General features: G+C 52.4%; 1 protein-coding gene across 4 annotated transcripts in view; it reads right to left on the bottom strand.

Moving 5' to 3' along the window:
• ACSL6 (acyl-CoA synthetase long chain family member 6) overlaps positions 1-24,996 on the bottom strand; it is a 62,990-nt gene extending 37,994 nt beyond the window's left edge. For 2 of the 4 annotated variants that reach the window (XM_049873024.1, XM_049873015.1), the window contains exons 1-7: positions 24,831-24,996; positions 6,608-6,828; positions 2,732-2,846; positions 1,993-2,057; positions 1,630-1,731; positions 988-1,087; positions 238-416 (exon numbers count right to left, since the gene is read on the bottom strand). In XM_049873024.1, coding sequence (XP_049728981.1) covers positions 238-416; positions 988-1,087; positions 1,630-1,731; positions 1,993-2,057; positions 2,732-2,846; positions 6,608-6,828; positions 24,831-24,879 — 831 coding nt within the window. In that variant the 5' untranslated portion in view covers positions 24,880-24,996. The remainder of the gene's footprint in view (positions 1-237; positions 417-987; positions 1,088-1,629; positions 1,732-1,992; positions 2,058-2,731; positions 2,847-6,607; positions 6,829-24,830) is intronic. The other 2 variants (XM_049873002.1, XM_049873005.1) reach the window with 1 other exon arrangement.
• Positions 24,997-25,231: the final 235 nt, after the last annotated feature.

Here is a 25,231-nt window from a genome sequence, read left to right as displayed (position 1 = left end):
GTACACCTGTTGGTGCCTGATGCCATCTACCGTTCCAGCCACTGAGCCTGGCTCTTAGAGGATGCCTATGGGCACCACCCCCCACTCCCTATCAGTCATTGCAAGGCTTGCCCTGTCTCAACACAATGAGGGCCCAAAACATCTACCATACAGCATGAGATGGGCAGACAGCCAACAGCTCTAGCTTAGTGGTCAACCAGTCCTGGCCCAGCAAACAGCCCAAAAGACAGCCCTCACCTCCACAGCCTGCATGGACTTAATGACCACCCCGCACTCCTGCCCTCTCTCTTTCAGGGCTTCCTCGAACGGCTCCATGATGATGATCAGCTTGAGCCCTGGAGTCTCCTTCTTCTCCACATGCTCTAGCAGAAGCACAGCCTTCTGAGGTTTATCCACAATCACGGTGCTAATGTCCGCTGTAGGAGACATCAAGGAGACTCAGGCTCTGCAGACACAGGCTGTGACTGTGGGCAGCAGTACCATGGGCTACATGTGCCATGGACTGTGTGTAAATAAGTACATCAGACAGGCTGTATGGGCCATATCTTGTGTAAAGTGGAATGTGCTGGGGATCCCGGATGGAACCAAGGGCAGAAGGTCAGGGAACCTCCCAGGACAGATTCTGCACCCTCCCTTGTTCCAGGCTCAGCTGCCCCCATTATATGAGATACTTACCCCACCCCCTAGCATCCCTCCCAAGCTACTATGAACTTCAGAGGGTTGGCACTCTCTGTGAGGACTGGTCAAGAGGCTCCTTCTTAGTAGCCCAGCCCTATACAAGGAGCCTTCAGGTAAAGTCTGGCTGGGGTCAGCTGGGACTCAGGAGGCCAAGTCAGGGGCCAAAGAGGAGGGCTACAGTGTTCTCTTAGAGCAAAAGAAAGGGCTTCTTATGAATGTCAGACAATTGGCATTATAGGAGAGGGTGGGGCAGGGTGGTGGGAAGAGGACTGGATGCTAAAGGTGGAGAGGAGAGAGTGGTGGGCCTACCTGTGTTGATGATGTAGTGGATGGCCCCGGGGCCCAGGGTGTCATACAGTGGGACCACCACCATGGAATATGTATAGCAGGCTAGCTCTGCGATGATCCACTGCAAAGACACATGGGGGTAGGGCAAGGGTAGAGGAGCAAAATGGAGAAAATGGGGCTGTCTGGGCTGTACTGCTCCTAGGCCCAGCCAACCAGGGTCCCTGCTCTGGGTCCTGTGCCTGAGAGAGCCCTGTTTGGGCTCTGTGCATGGGGCAAGGGACCCATGGGGCTAATGGGTTGTACCTGCCCACCCTCAGCCTTCTAGACCATTATTGAACCCTAGGGAGTACTCAGACTACCCCAAGCCTGCTTCTAGGGCCTGCATGGGCCTCTTCCCCAGGCCTTTCTTCTCCTTGATTCAAGCAGAGTAGGCAAGGGGCAACTGTTTGTGGGATCAGATAAGGTGTGAACGGAGCTTGGCTGAGGTGTCTAGTCCTCGTAAGGGGTAAAACCAGGGGTGAAAGGGGGTAGAATGGCATGGACCAAGGGTCTCCATTTGTTCTCTTGTCCTGGGCCCTATAAACAGAAGAAGCAGGACTGTTCCATGGTACCCGATCCCCTACTCCACTGATAACTCTAAAACTAGCCAAGGCAAATGCTCACCTCTGGTCGATTTTGTGCAAATACACCAATAAACTGATCTGAAGATGCTTTACAATTGTGCTGGAGAAGTCCGGACCCTAGGAATTCAGCCCTGTCAGCCACCTGCACATGGACACAAGGAAGTGATGTGAAAAGAGGGCTCTTCAGTAGGGGTGGGAGATCCTCAGGTGGGATTCCTACAGGTCTGAGAACTCGCCAGCTCCCCGCCCAGGTAGGCTGGAAACCCTGCTAGGCTGCTGTTGAGAGTTCAACAGACCAGGTAAGTAAAATTGACCCTCTGAGACCCAGCAAGATGCCCACAAGCCTCCTGAGTGCCAGGTCTTTGTGGGTGGACAGGGTGGGGGCCTGTCTTCATTCACTCACCTCCTGGTAGGACAGCCACTGGTAAGGCTGCTTGGGCTTCCTGGAGCCAAGGCAGGGCCCATTCCCTGCAGAGAGACAAGCAGGCCCAGTTGTGCCAGGGAGGAAGACAGGGTGGGAATGCCACCTGTGCCTGACTATTAGGCACCTGAATGGACATCCCAGGCTGTGGGGTGGTCCTTGGGTCAAGGGAACTGGCCCCTAGCTGCCTGTCTGCTTGCTGAAACTCTGAAGGGACCGAAGCTCACAAAACTGGCATTTCTCTAGGGATCAGAGAGGCCATGGAATGGGGACCAACACAGTGCCGAGTTCCCACCATGACCTGGGAGATGGAGATCTGGGAGGGGCCCCTGGGTGGGTGAGGCAGGCTGCCTCTGGGTGACCACCTCCCTCTGCCCCATACCCTGGGGGCACTCAGACATCTTAGAGGCCAGGTTCAGAAGTATGCTGGCTAGTGGCCTGACAGCTCAAGGCTCACCAGGAGCTGCCAATGGGGGCTATGGGATATGCGCTAAGAGATGGCCTAAGGTCAGGCATTCCTAAGAGTTGGAACAAAGCTGAGGTTAGTACTTTGGCCACAAAACACAGCCTTTCTCTGACTGGGTGGGAGGAGGGCCAGGAGTAGCTCTGAACCTGGGCACCTACCACCTGCCACGCCCCCAGTACTTTGCTTGCCCATCCCCTCCCTTGCACTCACCCGATTCCTGCCACAGGTACCCCCCACTCCCACAGTCCCACTCACCTGAGATTCTAAGCCCACGGTGGAACACCTGGTACATGGTTCGGGCGTCATCATAGTAGTGGGTGAGGAGCTGAGGGCTACCCCCGATTACAGATCTCCGGGCTCCATCACTGCCCTATGAGCCAAGCACAGGCCAAAGAAGCCAGCTTAGGCAGGCAGGGGATGTCAGGAGAGGGCATCAGCATGCACCAGACTACACAATTTGGATGCACACAGTTGAAGCTGGGATGTGCTTTATGTGCACTCATGCACGTGACCTATACGCACCTGGACTGTACGTACGTGACCTGACACATAAAATGCCACATACATGTGGCTTGTACAGCTCGATCCATAGGTATCCCCAGCTCAAATTTAGTTGGCCCACGCACATGGGCCTAGTATGTCAGTGTCCTGCGCGTGCGCGCGCGCACACACACACACACACACACAGTGGACACACACACTAGGTGAGTCAAAATGTGCAGAATTTACAGGGATTTTTCCTATACACTCATGGTCCATTCATACAACACAGAGGGGAGTGTTAGCTGGAGTCTAACCCTCTGGCATCAGGATCAACCTGCCAAGGTGTAGCCCATCCCATCATCTGCCGTTATGCCCCTAGGTTAAGATTCATTTAGGTGCAGTCTATAGTTAAGAAGGCTGCTATCCATCATTCACCTAATAGTATGAATTAGTTTGAGGACTGTGCTGAAGGTGCTTTTCAGAAGCAAAGGTCTGGCAGGCTGTGGAGGGAGGACAAGCTGAATTACGTTACTACCCCATGGAGGGAAAGAGAGGGCAGTGAGTTTCCGGGCCCTCATAGATAAAAGGTCCAGAGTGGGACACTCAAATACTTTCTGGGCTGGGGGCTAGGGAGAGCTCAGCTTCTCGTTCTGACCGCTCCCCTTCCCACCTTCTGGCCCCTCCTCAGGCTCCCCATCCCCAGAGCTCCAGGCCCACAGCTCTGCCTCAACCCAAACTATTAGTTTGGGTTGTACTCAGCTGGGACACTGCCATCTCTTGAAACACTGTGTCTGAGGAAAAATGTCCGTGAGAGCCATAAAGAAAAGGCCAAACTCAAAACCACAGGCAGCTCTCAACAGTTTTGGGGTGAAAAGATGTTTGGCCAATGCTTCCCAAGCACCAGCCCCATGTAAGAACCATGAGGAATTAAAGAATCAGACATGGTCAGCACTCTGGCTGACAGAAATGACACTGTAAGAGGTTATGTGCCAGGAACAGGCTTGTATCAGAGGGTGGCCACCGTGCTGGGTTTCGAAGGATGCACAGGGGTTTGGCAGGCAGACTGTGGAACAGGGAATGGCAGGTAACAGCAAGTACGAATGCATGGTGAAGGGAACACAGGCACATGTGGGGAACTGCAGGCAATTCATGGAGCTCCAGGAGGCAATAGTGGAAGAGGAGGGCAGAGAGGCTGCAGATCAAGGCAAGGAGTCTGGACTTCAGGTTGAGGGCAATGGGACCCAGGGGAGGATTTTTTTTTTTTTTAATTTTTATTATGCTTTAAGTGAAAGTTTACAAATCAAGTCAGTCTCTCATACAAAAATTTATATACACCTTGCAATATACTCCTAATTGCTCTCCCCCTAATGAGATAGCACACTCCTTCCTTCTACACTCTCTTTTTGTGTCCATTCTGCCAGCTTCTGACCTCCTCTGCCCTCTCATCTCCCCTCCAGATAGGAGATACCAACATAGTCTCATGTGTCTACTTGATCCTAGAAGCTCATTCTTCACCAGTATCATTTTCTATCCCATTGTCCAGTCCAATCCCTGTATGGAGAGTTGGCTTTGGGAATGTTCCTGTCTTGGGCCAAAAGAAGGTCTGGGGACCATGACCTCTGGGGTCTTTCTAGTCTCAGTCAGACAATTAAGTCTGGTCTTTTTAGGAGAATTTGGGGTCTGCATCCCACTGCTCTCCTGCTCCCTCAGGGGTTCTCTGTTGTGTTCTCTGTCAGGGCAGTCATGGGTTGTAGCGAGGTACCATCTAGTTCTTCTGGTCTCAGGATGATGGAGTCTCTGGTTTATGTGGCCCTTTCTGTCTCTTGGGCTCATAATTACCTTGTGTCTTTGGTGTTCTTCATTCTCCTTTGCTCCAGATGGGCTGAGACCCATTAATGAATCTTAGATGGCCGCTTGCTAGCATTTAAGACCGCCAGGGGAGGATTTTAAGCTGGAATCTGAATCACGTTTCTCACCATGTTATTGTTACCAGGTCCTATGTGATCTGGGACCCTCTTACCTCTCTTACACCATTTCCCACGACTCACCCCTCTGCTTACTCCTCTCCAGCCACTTTGGCTTCTTCACCCCTGGGGGACGAGGTAAGGGAGAGCTCAGTCTTCCCAGGAAGGGAGGTTTTAGCTGTGTCCAGTGCCCTATTCTCCCAGCCAGGCCCATGAGGTGACTCACTCTGTGTGACCCCCACACACTAAGCCAGAGTCACTCCCTAGTCATGCCCTTTCGCCACCCTGATCCTATACAGACCATTATCATCTCCAGCCCAGTCACCCACAGCTGCCTCCCACACCCGCCCCTGCCATGACCATCCTTCTAAAGTATAAATTGGCCATGTCTCACTGAAAACCCAAAATAAATCCATGCTGCCTACCCCGGGAATCCCTGCCCAGTTCATGAGGTTTTATCCTTGCAGACCTTTCCAGGTGAATTATAATTATAAGCTTACCAAAAATAATTATTCTTAGTGCTTTCTCTGCATTATCTCACCAAATCCTCACTACAACCATAGGGGGCATGCATTTTTTATGATCCACTTTACAAGTCAGGCAATTGAGGCTCAGAATGTTAAGAAGCTTCCAAGGGCCATAAAGCTAATGAGAAGCACAGACAGGCTTCAAGCTCAGGGCTGCTGATCACCAAAGCCCATTCTCATCACCACTCTGCTAGACCCTCTCCAGCCCTTCTCCGCTAACCACCCACCCCAACTGAGTCACCATTTTCCAAACCACCATGTGCATTATCACACTCCTGCACCTTCACACACATCATTCTTTCTGCCAGAAAAGTGTCCGTAAAATTCTAGCTCCTATTTTGATCTGTGTCCTCCCCTATTAGGCAAGACTCTGCCATACTTAAGACTGCCAAGATGCAGTTTTGTCCAGAGCAAAAGGCATGGTGCAGAACAGTGCATGTAACATGGTACTTAGAAGGAGGTGCAATATCAATACATTTGCTCATGGATAAGGCAGAACTGTTAAGACGGGGTGCCCAGGGGAGAACGGAGAGGCTGGGGGAAGAAGGCGGAAGATTTTCAGTGTATGTCCTTTCGTTTCTTTTGAACTGTGTGAAAATGAATAGAACTAAAGTTTACAAAAAAGGCAAATAAAAAAGGCAAATAAATTCCAACGAGCTTAATAAATAAATCCCACCACTCCTCCAGACTTTGCTTGGAACACCCTCGTCCAGGCTGGGCCACTGCACCTTCTTCCCTCCATGGCTCCACCCATGAGTCTGTGGAGGGCCTTGGGGTGGGCTCAGCTCAGGACCTCAGCACCAGGCCAGGGCTGGTCACAGGGAGAGTTTAGGAGGGAATTCATCTGACAGCCCCTTGACAACCTGCTTGGGGTTCCAACAGATGTGCTGATGGACCAAAGCCCCCACATCCAAGAGCAGGCACCTGAGGCCCAGTGCAAGGCCAGGTCAGGCTCTGTTCTCGGGAGAGACAGAGGAGTATCTGGTAGGAGGCCCTGTCCAAGGCCGCTGCAGGGCTTACTGGCTGGCTCCCAGAGGAACCATATTCTCTGGGCCATCTGAGATCAAGTAAGCCAGAAGTGGCAGGAGTTTGGCTTCTGCCCTCAAAATACCAGTCCTCTCCCTGTGCCCTCCATAGCTTGCTCTCATTCTGCTCACCTCCACTTCCTCCGACTGCCTCAGGAGGTCACATGGTGGTTGCAAGGCCTTTGGCCGATGAGTGAACCAGTAGGCGAGGATGGCAGCCAGGGCACCCATACTCACGAGGGTGGTGGCTGAGAGGCTGCGGAAAAACTGGCCCAAGTCACCCAGCTCAGGCAGCTGCAGCATCCTGAGGATCTCCTGTGTCTGCATCTTCTCCAGAAGCGAAAGGACAAACTCTGCAGGAAACAGGAGGGGCTGTGAGAGAGGCGACCTTGGCAGGAAGGCTAGGGAGGGGCTCCTGGGCCTTTCCTCTCACCTGTTCTGGATCATGGGTGACACATTGAGCTTGGCCCTGGCCCTGGCCAAATATATCACAGAGTAGGCCCTGGGCTAGCCGAGGTGTACAGTCTCCTGGTACTACACCGTGGATGGACTCCAGGCCACCATCCACCACCCACAGCCACCCTCATCATGGGCCCTCAGTCTTTGGAAGCACGGCTATGGCTTCCCTTTTTGGAAAACAAGGAGAAACACAAGTGGCCACTCTGCAGCCACAGGATATGAGCCAAACCCAATTGATTGACCTCTAAGGGAGGAGAGATCAGCTGAAATTCTAATAAATGGCATTTGTGCTAAATTGTAACATTGCCACGTAAGAGATGAGATCAGTGATGTGCAAAGTCATCGGAGAGAGAGAAAAAGTAAAGGTCTTGGATCAAATCCCTTCTCCTTCACTTATAAGCTATGCAAGGTTGAAGTACCCCACCTCTCTGAACCTTTGCTTCCCCATCTATAAACAGGGGTACTACCACTCAGCAAGGAAGCTCCTCACACTGCATCTGGCATTCCAGGGCTAAAGAGATGGCTAAGGGATGTGCTTGTCAGTCCAACGAGGCTGCTCAGTCCAGGGAACAGGAAAAGGGCTAGAGGCAGGCGTGGACCAGGCCAGTCCAAACACTGGGCAGAGGTAGCTGAGCCCAGGCACCGTGGTCCCACAGAAGGCTTTATGTTCTACAGATGGCACTGCAGGGTGTCTGAGTCCTGGGAACACTCATCAACTACCCACAGGTTCTGGGTGTTCCCCATGGAGAAGTGAAAGCGAGCACCTAGCCGGCCAGAGCATAACTCTCACTGAGCTCACTGAGCCGGAAATCCAGTTTTCCCAGCAGCCTCCTTGAGCTTGGTAAGTCATGAGGCCATCCCACAGGAATGACCCACCCCTGGCATATCAATCAAATTAATATTCTACATCAGCAAAATCAGAGGCCCAGCTATGGACCATAATGAATCCCCCAAGGAAAGCCTTGGGGAGGACTCTGGGAAGGCAGCCAGTTGGCCTCCATGGGATACTTACTCCCCTAAGCTACAGAGGGGGAGACCAAGTCACAGCCAGGTCTATTGGATAAACAACTCATCATACAGTGGAAAACCCAGACATGCCCACCAGCTCTTGGTGGGGGCCCTGAGGTGGCTGCTCTCTCTTTTAACAGGCTGAACTGACTCAATGGGCTTAGAAGCTGGGGCCCAAGAAGGACTTGCCCAGCCCCTAAAGTCTCAGCTATCTTGTCCTAGTTTTAGAAAGACCTCTGGAGGGGTACCTCACTACCACCACCCTGGAAACTGCTCACAGTTGCAGCGTGGTGCAATGCTGGAGTTTTCACAGAGCACAGCCCGATATGACTGGCCCATCCATCCATCCATCCATCCATCCAACCATCCATCCATCCAACCGTCCAACCGTCCATCCGTCCATCCATTCACCTACCAGATCCTATGCAGTCCCTGCTCTCACCAAGCCCAGTGTTGGGCATTGGGATGAGCCCGATGTGGGCCTGCCCTCAGTCCTACAGGGGAAGCACTGAGGGAGCAGACAGGGTCTAAGCTGTGATCAAGTACAGGGAGCCAGAGGAGGTACCCAACTCAGGTACAGGGAGTCAGAGCAGGCTTCTGGCAGGAAGTGGTATCGATGCTGAGAATGAGGGAGAGAGAGGAAAGGGTGTCAAAAGGCAAAGAGAACCAAATATACAAAGGCTGGAGTTGACATAGAGCAGGGAGCACTTAGGGAACTGAATATTCTATTCAGGAAATAAAGTATTCAGCCTGAGAAATTGTGTACAAGCGTCGTGTCACAAGTCTGTGAGGCTGGCTTCTTAGATGTGCTGACCATTCAGTAGTCACCAAAGTATCACAATGCTCGGTCGAGGGAATAGTGGGACTTGTCTAAACTTCCTGAATTCCTGAAGTCTGGGAAGACCTTGCCTATACACCGTGCTGTTTGATTGTATGATGGGAACAGAGGTGCCACTGAAGAAGTTATCTTCTTTATTTACAGGTATGCAGTAAGAGAGTGGTGGAGCCAGGACTCAAACCCCAGATGAAACCAAAACCAAACCAAACCCACTGCTGTTGAGTCGATTCTGACTCATAGTAACCCTATAGGGCAGAGTAGAACTGCCCCATAGGATTTCCAAGGGGCGCTTGGGGGATTTGAACTGTCATCCTTTTGGTTAGCAGCCATAACTCTTAACCACTATACCTCCAAAATCATCCCCTTGTGTGGAACCATGGCCACCCCACCCCTGCCAACACTAGGCTCAGACCCACAGCCCACCCTCTCCTTTGCACTGGTCTTGAAAGCACAGAAAACCAGCTCCAGATCTTGTCAGAACAGCCCAGTCTGGGTTCTGAGAGGTGGAGGCAGAGCTGGGCCACGAGGGCTTATGAACCAGAGCTGGGCCACCAGGGTTAGCCAGCCAGGTTAGCTGTTCTTCTCCATGCACACACCATGAGTGGGCTTCCTCCTGGCCTCACATCAAGAACTCTCCATCTTCTCAGGGCTAGGGCCTGCTCCTCCAGGAAGCCCACCAGCCTGGGGCGATGGAGGGCAGTGGGAAAAGGGCTTTGCTGCTCATTCCTCATCAGGTTCCTACTTTGGTGCCCATACCTCAGGAGGCTTCTGAAGTGGCTACAGCTTCTCTGGTCCTGAGGCTGGGCCTGCCTGCTCCCTGGCTGGGCAGCAACCAGAGGGTCTCGTTCTGGCTCTCTGAGAGTCAGGACTGCTTGCATTTATGCTGCAATTCCCTTCAGAGTTTGCATGGCAGAGTTGCAAGTTGGGGTCCTCTGAGGACACTGGCCTCAGAACCAGCCTTGCACCGTTAATCACTTGGCATGGTACAGGATAAAGCTGGGAATCTGGTCTCACCTCATGACTTCACAGGGCCTTGGCCTTCTCTGACCTCCATTCTGTGGGGCTTAGTGGTCCCTGGGGTATGGACCATGGCTGCCTCCTTCCATGCCCCAGGAGGCTTTCCTGGTTGCAGCAGTGTGGGGGTGGAGGGGTACCCAAAGGAATCAGCAGTGCTGGTGTTGCCAGGTGAGCGGTTGTGTTTGTAAATACTCACCTGGCAGGAGGGCCCAGCCCTCAACATGAAAAAGCCTCCTCTCCTCCTGGCATATCCCATGCCCTCTTTGCTGCTGGCACAGACCAATTTAGAATACCAGGTGGTAGCACAGGCTGGGGAGACTGAGACTTTCCCCTACCTCACCATGTCCTCTGCTGACTCAGGGCACATGGAGGTTTCGTGGTGAAAGCCGTAGTTCTCCAAATCCAAGACAGAAGGGAGAGCAAGGAGGGGAGCCCGGGTGGGAAGCATGTCAGCTCCAAGGTGGCAGGATATCAGAGGCAAAGCCCCAGAGCACATTTTCTGTGGAAATGGCCCTGGAACCCACGGGTGGGCTCCAAGAGCATTCTGCTGGTCTAGCCTCCTAACCCCAGCACTGCAGGCCTTCACAATCGAGCTAGATGGCTCTGCAGGATTACCTCCTAAACCTCTCTCACACCTGAGCACACCTCTCCACCCCCACAACCCCTAGCTTGGGCCAGCCACCACCAAGTGTAGCCCACACCAGCCTCCTCACAGGCCTCCTTGCTCTAATCTGTGCTTACACTCATATCAAAGTTATTTTCCTGGTAAACAAATGTGACCATTTCACGCCACTGCTCAAAAATCTTTGCACAAAAGTCCAGATTTATCAGGCTGGCACCAAGGCCCTCCATGATCCTCAGATTCTTCCCTCCCCTTAGAATCACTCCAGCTTCCCTCTGCATCAGCCTGGAGGTGGTGGTGGTGCAATTTCAAGGTCTCTGCAAACCTCTGAGGCCTTCAGAGATGATGGGGAAGCACAAGTCACATCACTGAATCATCAAAGAACCTCCTCAACTCCCAATCCCAACCTCTCCCAGGGCAGGGTCCCTAGCAAACAAGCTAGATAAATGGCCAGAAGGAGAGTTCTGGTGCTGGACTGACCTGGGTTCGAATCATGACTCAAAGCTGTGTGACCTTGGGTAAGTCCCTTTGCCCCTAGGGGCCACATCTCAAACAAGCTCATGGACATTAGATGCAGTGCCAGCGCGTGGTAAGGGAAACACCCAGTACACAGTAGCTAGCTGAAGCGGTCGCTCCGTCTCTTTGCAGCCAAGAGGACTCAAAGGCAACTTGCAAAAGTAGATGCAATCACACCCTACCTTTCCAGCTGGCTCCTGGCACTGGGGAGGCGTCCTAGCTGGTCCTGATAGAGCCAGTCTCCCTTTATAGGGCCTGTGGAGCTCAGGGAGAGAGCTTACCACATCTTGATCAAAGCACGAAAGTGGTGACAGCTGTGTCCCAAGTCTGGCCTCCTGGGGACAGCCGATGGCAACAGCTGCCTGTTCTGAGAAGCCAGGTGGTGGTGGAGGCAGTAGCAGTGGTGGCAGAGGCTCCCTGGTGGCTGTGGTAGCAGGTCTGGCAAGGACTTGGGCGCAGAGCAGCTCTGTGAGGAGCTGCTGGCCCTCAAGGCCCCTGATGCCCCCCCCATCTGCATATGGGGCGGGCACTGGCTCAGATCAGCTCTGGGCCAAGCAACCCAACCTTAACCCTCACTCCGCCAGGTGGCCTGAGCCTCAGCTCACACCTCTCTGCTCCTCCCCGCCAAGCCTGTCTCTCAGTCCTGGAGAGGAGTTTGCCAAATGAGTTTCTAAAGAACAAAGCCTCCTTACATATGCATCTGTGATACCCATTAGGGGCCAGGGCTGGGGACCGGTGTGCGAGGTGGGTTGGTAGAAGAAGCGAGGCATAGGATGTCAGTGCACTGGCACTGAGGGAGTCCTGCACCATCCACCCAGGAGATGCTGCCTCCCAGACTCTCCCAGGGCATCTCTGCTCCCCCCCACCCCCCGCCACAAGGTCACACCAGTCTTCTCTGGGAGAGGAAAGAAACGGCACAGTCCCAGATGAGACAACTGCTCAGGGATGCTCTGGGGGCTGGAGACTCTTCAGACCAAGGATCAGGGTCAGCAGCCGGAAGATATGAAGATATTGACTCCCCTCCCCACAAGATTCCAGGGCAGCACAACAGCTCCTCCCTAATGCCTGCTCTAAGAAGCATTGTTTCCTGGCTTGCCTGGGGACGGCCACTCAGAAGTCAGAATCCATACCCTTGCCCAATGTAACTAAAGGGGAGCTCTGAAATCCTGTAGCACCTCTGCCAGACTGGGACACCGAGGTCCCAGAGGCTCCTAGAACCTCACTCCTGCCAGGTCTGTCTCCACAGGGTGAGGGGTGGGGTCAGGTGTGGTCTATTCCTACTTTCGTGGCCAGCATGTGGCTGGGCACATAGTAGGCACATGGTGGCAGCTGTCGGCAAGTAAGAGAAGTCCAGGCCACAGAACCCAGCTCACCACCATCCCTACCACTGCCCTACTCACATCTAGGGCTTCCAGGTGTTTCTGAGTTTGCCCTGACTGGGTCACTGTCCACTCAAACCCAACCCATCTCCCCTGCAACGAGACTGTCTGACGCTATGGTCCAGTGCTCTGAGCTCCCTCTTTGAGAGCTGTTTGCAAAACCTGCCAGGCAACTCGAGAGCCCACAGGCCTTGCAACACCTTCCCTGGGGCTGTTACAGCTTCCACACAGTTCACCCCACCACCTGGGGGTAGGGCATAGAAAGAGCTTTCTGCCTCAGCAGCCCTCATCTGGAACTTAGCACCAGCCTGCTCTGGACCCTGCTCCAGAGCTCCTACTCCCCACAAGCCACCCAAGAAAGCTTTAAAATGGGCAAGCTGGAGACCTGTCTCTGACCTCGGGACCTGCCTTCTGCCCACAGAGACCCCACCCCTTCCTTCTTGGCAGAACCCCTACCTTTCTCCAGACGTCTTCAGAGATGTCTTTAAATAACACAAAAGCTTCCTTTAATGCTTCTTAGGTGGGTTGTGGAGCAGAAAATCCAGTGGCCACAACAAAGGCCCTGGCTGGTAGAAAACCATGCAGGGTGCTGTGGGAGGTAACAGTGGGCCCAGGGCCCCGGGAGCAGTTCTGCCCCAGAAAGGTGTGGCCCAGGCACTGGGTGAAGAAAAGCACAAACCTTACCACCACACCTGTGTGATCTCGACCCACAGAGACACAAACACAGCAGCACACACTTTGCCTGACATCCACCCAATCTGCACAGGATGCAAGCACATCTCTGATGTGAGAGAGGGGCTTTCTCCGCATCTTCCTAATTAGATCCCCAGAACCATTAACAACTGGGGCAGAGATGGGGCCAAGGGAATCACCAGGTCAGACCCACTGCATATCCTTACAAGAGATGGGCCTGTGATAAGGGGTAGACAGGTTACATCGTGGCTCACATTGCTGGCCAAGCCTGATTTAGCTCTGAAGGTCCAGTTCAGCCTCTTAAATGTAGAAAAGTCCGACAAAGGCTGCTATTGACTGACCACTTACTAGAGTCACCTGTCCCAGTCTAAACTCGCTGGGAGCACGCCTGCCTTTAGCAATTCGCTCAATGGCTCCTCTGGCCGCACAGACATCCAGCACCTTTCAAGAATTTCACTCACCCGAAGCCCTGGTCAGGGAACGTAGGCCCACATTTCTGACGGTCACACCAGGAAGCTAGGTTCAAACAACACTTTCAGGAACTTAAAAATATGAATAGCCTTGAGAACAGAGGAGCAAACAGAAACACAGTGTCTTTCACAAACTCAGAGATAAAGGTTGTCCTCACCAAGAATCAGCATGACAGAATTCTCACAGCAAAAAAGGGCAGGGGAGGCTAAAACAATGGCAGCTGTCCCTTTGGAAATATTTACAGGATACAATCACCCAGACTGATTGGTGTGGATGAGCCCAGGCCTCCTCCTCCTTCTTCCACACGAAGCACCACAGGGAACATGCAGAACCTTACGGTTACTAACCAGGGCTGTGATTCCCACATAGGCAGAGGGACACCTCCTGGCCAGGCCCCACTGTACAGGAAGCCAAATCCCGTGGCCATAACGTGATCCCTTCCCTTCTGGCCATGCCCACGTTAGAGCTGCTAGTACCCTGGCCTTAGGAACAGTGATCCATTTCCATCACTGATCCAAACTACCTGAGGACACGCTGCAAACTCTACAGGCTCAAGCTCAGTTTAGGGCATGTGGGCTACACCTGGCAGGGTCATGCTCTCATAGCTCTACTGTGGGCAGCTGGGGTACACATATGATAGGCTGTGACCTCCCTCAGCTCGGAGAAGTTCTTTAAGGTAAGGAGGGGCTGCTAAGATACAGGTAGGGTCACTGAGGTGAGGGGAGCAAGAGAGGGATTTCCTCATCTGCTTGTCCACTCAGGACCATGGCTGATCTGCTGGGGACACCCTGCTCAGGGAGAAATGTCCAAAAGACTCAACCTGGGGCATAGCCTCAGTCAAGGACGGGGAGCAAGAGAGGACCGGGGCAGGGTGGAGAAGGAGCATGCAGAGAAGGGGAGGAGAACCAGGGTATGGCAGAATCACAGAAGTGGGTTGGCAAGTCACAGGAAGAGCCCACAAGGTCTTGGGGGCACTTCCCAGGAGCCCTTGCACAGCTGTGGGAAGGGGCAGAAGCCTGGCTCCACTGAGGACTGGGGCAGGAAGTTGAGGCCGGGAGGATGGCATTTAGCTGCAGAAGGAAAAAGATTGCAATTGGTACTGTATATGTATTTGCCTGTACTGTACTGTGTATGCCTCAGGCCTTAAAAACCTAATGGCACCCATCAGCTAACATGACCTAGTACCCTGGCTTTTGGGATACATATGTGCTCAAGGTAAGGCATGCCTCTAGATCCCTGCCAAAGGGACTACTGCTGCAGCCAGGAACCAAGACGGTGCCCACTATTCCATGTATGAGTGTTTTTTCTCAGATTAGACAATAAGCAGAGAAAAGAGAGTTTTGCCTTTGGTTAAAGGTAAAGATTCTGGCAAAGTAGATAAATGGCAAATATATACATAGAGAGAGAAATGGCTTAATTTTCTGGCTTCCCCACATTCTGATAAATTCCTCTTCTGAATGTCACAAGAAGAAATAAACCTGAATGTCCCCTAATTCAGCAGAATGCTGTGCCAGTCAAAAGAACCCTTTCACCTCCTGAGTCACGTCCCTGGAGTTGCCTCTCAGTGCCCCTGGGTGGCCAAGTCCTGATGCTGGCCTGTGAGAGCCTGTGGTGTCCACAGGGTTAACACCAGGGCTCAGCAGCTCAGCCCTCAGCAGCGCCTGGAGCTCAGAGCACTCAGGCTCCTTTTCAAGGCCAGAATGAATGGAGAATATGCAAAGGGCCACCTCCCCAGGCGAAAGCAGGGGAGGGCCTACTGCTGGCAGGCCTGCTTCACTCCACTCTGTGGGCTCCTCACATGAAAGAGTTTGTATTCTTGGTGCTAGCTCCAGCCCCTGGCCAGGCTGGGGCTGTTCTCACCATGAAACAAAAATCTCTTTCAGACCAAAGCAAAACGAGGCCTGCTGCCCAGGGAAGGCTGCTGGACATTGTTTGTGCTGGCCTACTCAGAGTGCCCATCACCTGGATTCTCACTAGATCTACCATCTTTCTAGAGGGAAATGAAGGCCTCTGAGGCAGCTAAGGAAAGCACTGTGTAAGGTCGGGTTGGGTGAGATTAAGAAATGGGATTGGCCTATTCTGAGGCTCTTTTGGTTTTGTCTTTTTCAAAAAGAGTAATGGCTGAGTATGAGGTGACAACATTTTCTGTGTGAGGAAACTTTAGCAATTGTCATGGCACATAGATGGTAAACATGGAAAAGAAATAGGAACGAAAAAAGTGACAGCAAACAAGAATACCTTGCAGTGCCCAAAAAGAATTTCTGTTAAGAATAGAGGCCAGTTTACAAAAGCAAAAACATGGAAGCAACCAAGGTGCCCATCAATGGATGAATGGATAAATAAATTATGGTATATTCACACAGTGGAATACTACGCCTCGATAAAGAACAGTGAGGAATCTGTGAAACATTTCATAACATGGAGGAACCTGGAAGGCATTATGCTGAGTGAAATTAGTCAGTCGCAAAAAAACAAATATTGTATAAGACCACTATTATAAGAATTTGAGAAACAGTTTAAACTGAGAAGAAAACATTCTTTTGTGGTTACGAGAGGGGGGAGGGAGGGTGGAAGAGGAGTATTCACTAATTAGATAGTAGATAAGAACTACTTTAGGTGAAGGGAAAGAGCACACAATACAGGGGAGGTCAGCAAAGAAGTTCCCTGAATAAACTGAATGCTTCGAAGGTCAGCGTACCAGGGGCAGGGGTCTGGGGACCATGGTTTCAGGGGACATCTAAGTCAATTGGCATAATAAAATCTATTAACAAAACATTCTGCATCCCACTTTGAAGAGTGGAGTCTGGGGTCTTAAACGCTAGCAAGCAGCCATCTAAGATGCGTCAATTGGTCTCAACCCACCTGGATCAAAGGAGAATGAAGAACAGCAAGGACACAAGGTGATTACGAGCCCAAGAGACAGAAAGGACCACATGAACTAGCGACTACATCAGCCTGAGACCAGAAGAACTAGATGGTGCCCGGGCAGGGAACACAACGAAGAACCCCTGAGGCAGCAGGAGAGCAGTGGGATGCAGACCCCAAATTCTCGTTAAAAAACCAGACTTAATGGTCTGACTGAGACTAGAGGGATCCTGGTGGTCATGGCCCCCAGACCTTCTGTTGCCCCAGGACAGGAACCATTCCTGAAGCCAACTCTTCAGACATGGATTGGACTGGACAATGGGTTGGAGAGGGATGCTGGTGAGGAGTGATCTTCTTGGATCAGGTGGACACTTGAGACTATGTTAGCATCTCCTGCCTGGAGGGGAGATGTGAGGGTGGAGGGGGTTAGAAGCTGGTGAAAAGGACATGAAAAGTGAGAGTGAAGGGAGAGAGCAGGCTGTCTCATTAGGGGGAGAGTAATTGGGAGTGAGTAGCAAGGTGTATATGGGTTTTTGTGTGAGAGACTGACTTGATTTGTAAATTTTCACTTAAAGCACAATAAAAATTATTTAAAAAAAAAAAAAAGAATAGAGGCCATATATATCACCACCCACCATCCACAGTGGAGCTGCCACAGGTGCTCTCAAGTGGGAGGGATTTATGGTAACCCAGGGTCCAGTGTATGGGATCATTAGTTTCTGAACACTCCACAGGGCTCAGACTTCATCTTCAACAGGGACAACATGGTAAGGTTATACTTCAGTGTTTCGCAGACTTTCAGAGGTCAGAATCATTGCTTTTCTCTTTTCCTAGGTTTACCGTGAGCTGTCCATTAGCTACAGCACAAATTTTGCAACACAATTCTTTAGCGTTCAGTTGCTAACCCAAAGGTTGGCAGTCTGAACCCACCATTAGCCCTGTGGGAGAAAAGATCTGGTGATCTGCTCCCAAAAAGATTAGAGCCCAGGAAACCCTACGGATCCTACAGGATCGCTATGAGTCGGAAATGACTCAATGACACACAACAATGTGCAGCATGGATTCTACTCAGCCCGCTTTAGCAGGGAGACAATGAAACAGCAAGATCTCCAACACACACTTAATGATCATTTAGCCTGACAGGAAATCTAGGATAAAACCACTTAGGAACTGATTCTGGTCAGATAGGAGGGTTGGTGGGTGCTCCAGATCTCCCACAAGCCAAGGGAAATAGGCCTTGTCAGTTTCTCAGCCCAAAGAAAACACCCAGCTCTGATGCCTGTCCACGGGCTGCCTCCCTCCTCAAGTCTTCCTGCTATTAGCTGTGGGCGCACAGTATGCTCATAAGCCAAGATGCCAGGCATGTCTCTGTGAGAGTTCATGCAGCTGCCCCAAGGAGGAAGAATATGAGGCAGAGGAGGAGAGGAGGAGAAAGGACGCTTCAGTCCTTTAAGGTAGGAGGGCAGGAGGAGCCTCCACTGGGGAGTCGTAGCCCCAACAATAGTCCTCAAGCTGGAGGGGAAGACAAGGCTTTTCAGCAGAGCCCAGTCCTGCTTGGTCCCCCAGGATCCACTTCCTGTTTTGGTGGGCCAGGCTGTGGTACGCTGGGAGTGGGGAGGGGTTCCTAGCATTCATTGGTGGGGTCTGTCCCAGCGCTGCCTGTTTAGCCCGGACCTACCTGCTCCCTCTCTCATTCCTCCAATAGCCAGCAATCACTGAGTCTGTCCCTGGCCCCAACAGACAGGTGCCAACCTGAATTTGCTTATCCAAGAGCCTGAAAACTGAGATGATGATTGTCCCCTCACTGGCACCAGCCTGGCCTGGCTTCCTGCTCTAAACCGCCTGGAGGCAGCTACCTCGGAATGCAGTCCTGAATGGGTAGATAGCAAATCAGAAGCAAGCTCCCTCCTGACCTCCAGCTTTCCATGGACTTCCCCCTAGCCGAATGTCTAGACTAGGTGTCGGGAGAGGAGGGGTGCCTCTGGGAAGAGTGGGTGGATAGGTTCGGGTGGGACCTCCTGGGATTTGAAATCTTTCAAACTCTGGGATTTGTGGTTGGGCTTCAGACTAGATAGCTCAGCTTGGCCCAGAATTTCTGTCCCAACCCACTTCCCATCTGTCCATTTCTGCCTACACAGACCCCAAGCCTCTCATGAATCAGTCATCGCACAAATAACTGGGAATGACTACACCAATCATGGAGCTCCCAGAGCAGCCAAATGGTGATGGGGGAACCACCCTTGGACATCCTAAAGGATAACCCAAAGACCTAAGCTAACACTCAAAGCCCTTCCCTCACCCCTGATCCTGGGGCCCAAGGGTCTCTCTGTGGGACAGTCAGAAGCCTGTGAATGAAGAGGAGAATCGGGCCTCCACACTTTGGAAAAGCAGAAAAGGCAAACATAAAGTGTACGTCATATCCTGGCACCACGTGGATGTGCTCAGTTGCTACCGCCCCCCGGCGTGAAGCAGCTTCCTCCTCAGCCTGCTTACAGGGGCCCACACACACCAACCACTGGCCAGTCAGAGTTCAGCCTCAGGCCTCAGAGACTCCAAACATTCTCTGCCCTGGGCTGTGAGCTGGATGGATGAGTTGAAGCTCCAAGCAGAAGTGGTCAAGTCACACACAGAGTATGAGACAGGGATGGGCAGGAACTCCAAGCAGGCCAAGGCAGGCTTAAAAGGGCCTGCCCCAGACAATGGGGCCATCACATCAGACCATCCAGTGAGGTGGAGGAACTTGACTGGGCCTCCTCTTAGCTTTGGTTGGCAGAATGGCCAGAGCTCCCAGTCTATTGGGAGAACAGAACTTTGGAGCTCCCAGTAAATAACATGATCTCACCTTCATAGGAGACTATCTTTCACAAAACCAGTCACCCATTTTTCCATTCATTCACTCATTCAGCAAATACTTTTGGAGCACCTCCATTTGTGCCAGGCTGCATTCGTTCTCAGCACTGAGAGATTGGCAGTGAACAAAGCTGGCCCTGTCTGCAAGGAGTTCACACCTGCTTTTCCCTACTGCTTCTATCATATTGGCATCATCCCCCACTTGGGCACACAGCCTGGCACCTAGTAGGAGCACACTCAAGATCTGTTGTTGCTGATCGACTTGTGGTCAGAAGACAGCTTATAAAACGCTTCATTAAAATAAATTATTCTCTGGGGATTTTTTTTTTAAATTGTATTGTAGATGAAGGTTTACCGAACAGATATTTCTCATTAAACAGTTAGTATACATATTGTTTTATGACACTGGTTAACAACCCCACGACATGTCAACACTCTCCCTTCTCAACCTTGGGTTCCCTATTACCAGCTTTCCTGTCCCCTCCTGCCTTCTAATCCTTGCCCCTCAGCTGTTGTGCCCCTTTAGTCTCGTTTTGTTTTATGGGTCTGTCTAATCTTTGGCTGAAGGGTGAATGAACCTCAGGAGTGACTTCATTACTGAGCTAAAAGGGCGTACAGGGGCCATACTCTTGGGGTTTCTCCAGTCCCTGTCAGGCCAGTAAGTCTGGTCTTCTTTTGCAAGTTAGAATTTTGTTCTACATTTTTCTCCAGCTCTGTCCGGTGCCCTCTATTGTGATCCCTGTCACAGCAGTCAGTGGTGGTAGCTGGGCACCATCTAGTGGTACTGGTCTCAGTCTGGTAGAGGCTGTGGTAGCTGTGGTCCATTAGTCCTTTGGACTAATCTTTCCCTTGTATCTTCAGTTTTCTTCATTCTCCCTTGCCCCGAAAGGGTGAGACCAGTGGAGTATCTTAGATGGCAACTCACAGGCCTTTAAGACCCACTGGGGATTCTTTACATCACTCATTTATGCAACAAACACCTAAGTATGCTATGTGCTTGACCCTGGGCTGGGGGCACAGAGATGAATCACCCTGGCCCTGTCCTCAAGGAGATCACAGGGCCCATGCAAGAGGCCAAAGACCACAGTTCAGTGGAATGTGTGTCACAAAGGGATGCAAGTGGCTTGAGTGGCAGAGGAATGGTGTCACCTTGGCCATACACATGCCCAGTTCCAACCACACCTCCTTGAGGCAAGCACCACACAGAATAAAGTCAATGCTGCTTGGCCTGGCCACTCTAGGGCCTGCAGAGACCAGCCCTGGTGACCTCACCAACCAAGTATAATTTGTTCCTAGACCCTCATTTGTTCTTAGTGCCAAACTTCTACTCACACAGGTCTTTCTGCCTAGAATGCCTTTTTCCCTACTCCCTTTTTGCATGTAGGATTCCTAAACCTCCTTTAAGACCTAGCTCAAATTGTCATAATTTTAGCTAACATTTAAAGCTGGTGGCACAGTGGTTAAGAGCTACAGCTGCTAACCAAAAGGTCAGCAGTTTGAACCCATCAGCCATTCCTTGGAAACCCTATGGGGCAGTTCTTCTACAGGGTCACAATGAGTTGGAATCAACTCAATGGCAACAGGTTTGGTTTTGGTTGGTTTTCCTGTATGTCACCCCCTGCTCTTGGTACTTGATATGTGTTCTTTTGTTAAACCTCCCCTGTGCCCATTGATGAGCCTGCCTGGAGGGGCTCAGGCCCTGGCTGACCATGCCTAGTGGTCCTTCTCTGGACTGGAAGATTAGTGAAAAGCTTGGGGAATTGTAGAGCTCAGTGCTTGACTCACGGTAGGTGCCCAATGAAACAGTAATTAAGTCAGCATATTTGCAACAACACTCCTCCCCTCTTAAAAACCTCATTCACACACAAATACAAAATAGTTCGTTCAATAAATATTCTTTGTGCCTACTATGTGTATAGGGTCGCTATGAGTCAGAACCAACTCGATGGCAATGGGACTGGTTTTTGGATGTGTCACGTGCTGGTTGGGCACACAGAGTAGTTTCTGTCATGCAAAATCTTATAACTTTTGCCTTTTTTTCCAAATAAGCCAGAAGTCAGAGCCTCATACTCACTCATCCTGCTTGCTGTGTGTTTGGGACAGCTCTGGGTCTCATCTGGGGCAGGAAATGAACCAGAGTTGGCCTTCTGAAGACCAACCAAGGAGCCTTTATAATCACAACGGGCAGAAACTAGCTTGAGAGCGAATGACCATGTTCTGTCGCCCCCTGCTGTCCATGTACTCTGCGGTGAGCCGCCCCCCCCCCCCCCCCGGCCCCGCCGCCCCACATCCTACTACACAGGCTGGGAAGCACTGAGGAGATGTTGAGGTCAAAACTCTCACACAGTGGTGTACCCTGTGTGAATCCAAGTTTCCATTTGTGAGGCAGGCCAGAGAGCCACCTGTTCTGCCTGGAGTTCCACCATCTATCCTCGTCCTAACTACCTTCTCAGACTCCTTGGGGTGGTCACAGGCCTCAGGCCAGTCCTCCACCCTAATGGAAGTCCCAGGTTGGGGATCCAAGCGGGGCTGATCTGAGCCAGGATGTGCAAGCCCTGCCCAGCACATCTATAGTCAGCTGTCTGCTACACCAGTTGTTGGACTGGCAACCCTGCTTCACCCCTACAAGGGCTAGCCCCTCTCCCCCAGGACCTCCTCCCTTCTCCTTCCTGGAGCCCAGCCTTGACTCAGGCCCTCCTTGGGCCACATCTATCCTCATCCATAACATCAAAACAGCCCCCTGCTGCTCTCCTGGCCTATACTCCCCTCCCCTTGACCCAGCTTGGACACTGCAGCTAAATCTGGGCTCCCCTGTCCCCCAACTAAAACCCTGATCCCTCTCAGGAATTCCTTCCCCACCATTCCCAGCCTTTATCCCTACCCACAACCCAGGCACAAGACCTTGAAGACTTCCTTCACCCCAGTTCTCCCTGTACACCTTTGCTGGCCTGACTTCCTCTATCTGGAGTTTGGCCTACCTGCCTCTGACAAATGCCCCTGTACGCTGCAGAAGCCCAATCAGGCATCACCGGTGGTCAGGTGTACAGTTGGCAGATTGGACCCTGCACAAGGGCACGGGGCTGCATCAGCCTAGAGGAAGGGGCACCCTTTTAGAAATTCATTCACTACTTTGCTAGGCAGAGGCTCCAAACCATTGCTCCCATAGTCCTCTGAGTGCTCTCAGCAAAGAGACCATGTTTTCCCAGGCCCAGAGCAGCATATGACTCATGCTGGACCTATTTTCCATGTTTACTTATTTACTCCTCAATATAAAGGTGAGGTCTGGGCTGGCCCTGGACTCAGTGCTGGCCTCCCCCACGGAGAAGAGGGTAGGTACAGCCCTTGCACTCCTAGAGCAAGCTGTGCACACATCTGACTTCCCCAGACAGTGTGCTCCTCCTCCAGCTGCCACCCTCCCCACGCCAACACTATTTCCTCCCTGAGGCTCCCCAATAGGGCAGCCCTTGCCTGGCCCTACACTGTCTCCCCAGGGCCTGACTGGGCAGAAAAAAGCACAGAACTCTAATAAAGAGTGACATCACCTTGGAGTCCTCTCCTTTTTTATGGCTGAGCTCAAGTGATCTGGCCACTGCCACAGGAACTTGGAGATTACAAGGCAGAGTGCATTCTTGAGTGTGCTCGCTAAATCAGGGTTCTTAGCTCAGGAGTCCCCTCTGCCCCCAAGGAAAGGCTAGGGTCCAGGCTTGGGAGCTGAGTGGACATACGACCTGGGAATGCCCCAACATGTGTCTGGGGTGTTCCATCCAGTGAGCGCCACATACTTGGTCTCCGTCTCTCGCTCTTACACCAAGTGCGGCATCCTGAGGGAGTTCCTGTTTGCATTAAGAAACTTGGCCTCTGTGGAAAGACCTTCCCCAACGGTCGCCCTGCTTGACCGTTCTGAAGGCCCTGTGCAATCCTCCAGCGAGGCAGATTCTCAGTCTCTCGTTTTGAAAAACACCTGGTCACTTTGGGAAACACTCCATAAGGAAGCAGGACAATAAGGCCAGTCTGAGTCAGTGGTCTGCTAAACTCCACAGGCTGCCGATGACCCCTGCCACACACACACCTACAGCCTCCTGGCACCTTCCTGCAGCCACAAAAGGCCAAGGCTTCAGAGCGCTACCCTTGGACTCATGACTGAGAGGGGCCTCCAGAGGGTAGGGCAAAGGGTCCCCGGCACTGAGGAGAGGCTCCGAGACCACCACTCAAATACTAAATGGTGCCTGTAACTATTATCACCATCATCATTATTTTGATAACCCCTGTCCCCATTTCGAGCCTCTACCTTGCCTGTTAGATGCCCACATCAGACCCAGAGTGGCTGTGCATGGCCTGTCCGCAGACATGAGCAGACAGAAGGAGCTTAGGGAGCTGAGGGGATTAGAGAGGCCTCCCCAGGCCCCCACCCCATTCACGGAAGTTGTCCCCATGGCAATGGTGAGGGTAGGGAAAAGTGATCACCTGGCCTATCAACCTCCAGGTTAAGCATTGGTTGATCAATTAAAACCTCAGATCAAACCTGGGTCTGCCAGATAATATCTGTGTGGGCAAGTCGATTAACCTCTGAACATCAGTAAAAACGGACGGTAGCAACTTCCTAGGATTTTCTGTGAATATTAAATAACACATGTAAAGTTACACGTTAAGGATTTTAAGAGTCTACTTCCTCCCCTTCTTCTCTGACTCAACAAGAATCTTATTACTTCCTCTGATGCTGTTGTTTGAATGTGAAATAATAGTAAACACTAACATTTATAGAGCATTTGCTCTGGGCTCAGCCTAGTTTACAGCCAGTTTAAAGATCAAGCACTTCACATACATTATTCGGCTAATCTGCACAGGGGAGCTGGGGGTGGAGACTTTTAGAGGCATTATATCCCAGTGGCATTATACCCTAGAGGAACCAAAGGTTCAGAGAGGGGAATGGCTGTGCAGGCATCAGAACGGATGGGTGAATGGGTCTGCGGTGGGACCTCAGGTGCGTGTGTGGCCAGGGCGCTGGGTCGGGATCCAGCAGGGGTCCTCATAGCCTCTTGGCAGGAGGGAGGTACTGACTCCTGTGAAGGAGAAAGGAGGGGATGGCAGCAGTGGGAGCACAAGCTCTGCCTGCGCAGAGTTGAGGAGCCAGGTGAACCCCACTTTTCAGAAATCTTGCACTCTGGCTGAAGGGCAAAGAGACAGGGGTCTTGAGGAAAACCCCAGGCCAGGGATCAAGAGGCCCCAGGTCAGTCCAGGTTAAGTTGCTGACCTGCTGTGGGACCCTCAGTTTCTGGTTCCCAGAAAAGGGATACGGGCGCAATAAGTGTGCCCCGCTTTTGGCCTAAGAGGAAGAGTGGGCTCAGGGCCTATCCTATACGCAGATTATCTCTGCCAGAAGCGGAGGGGCGCGCGAGAACCAGAGGGGGGTTGTTGTGGTGGCGCAGGGAGCAAGACCGCCCATCTTTGCAGACCCAGCTCCTTCCCAAACCTGGCTGGGAGCCTGAGATAATGGGGGTGGGTGGGTGGCTGGGCTGCCCGGGGGGTCAGCCTGGGTGGGGAATTCAGCGGCTGTGGTAATGTTGAGACCTCCATCCTGGGCCAAGGCCCCACAGCGCTCCAGGGATGCGGGTCAAGGACGAAGACCGGATGACTTACCCGCGAACAGCCAGAGGGAGCCCCCTGACACGAGGAAAAAGGTCAGCATGTCCGTCAGCGGGGCCCGGCCTGGCCCTCAGGCCCTCCGCGGCCCGAAGCCCCGCAGCCTCGCAGCCCGAGCAGTCGCCGCGCCACCGCCGCCACAGCCGGCGCCGCCGGGTATTTTTAGCCCCCGCCGCCTCGCTCCGCAGCGCCCCCCTCCCCGCGCCGCAGCGGATTCTCGGCGGGAGGGGGAGGCGGCGCGCGCTCGGCGCAGGTGCCCTCCCCATCACCCCAGCCATCCGCAGCCGGGCCGGGTCCCGGGAGCCCCTGGCGCTGAGAGGGCCGCGTCAGAACGGCCGAGCCCCCTGGCGAGGGAGGGGCCGGGCCGCGGCGCGCACCAGCCTTTTCCGCCCGCGTCC

Source organism: Elephas maximus, chromosome 2, assembly GCF_024166365.1.
Source record: "Elephas maximus indicus isolate mEleMax1 chromosome 2, mEleMax1 primary haplotype, whole genome shotgun sequence".
Lineage (NCBI taxonomy): Eukaryota > Metazoa > Chordata > Mammalia > Proboscidea > Elephantidae > Elephas > Elephas maximus.
The sequence above is the reverse complement of the archived record's forward strand: the minus strand, read 5'-3'. Positions and strand labels throughout refer to the sequence as shown.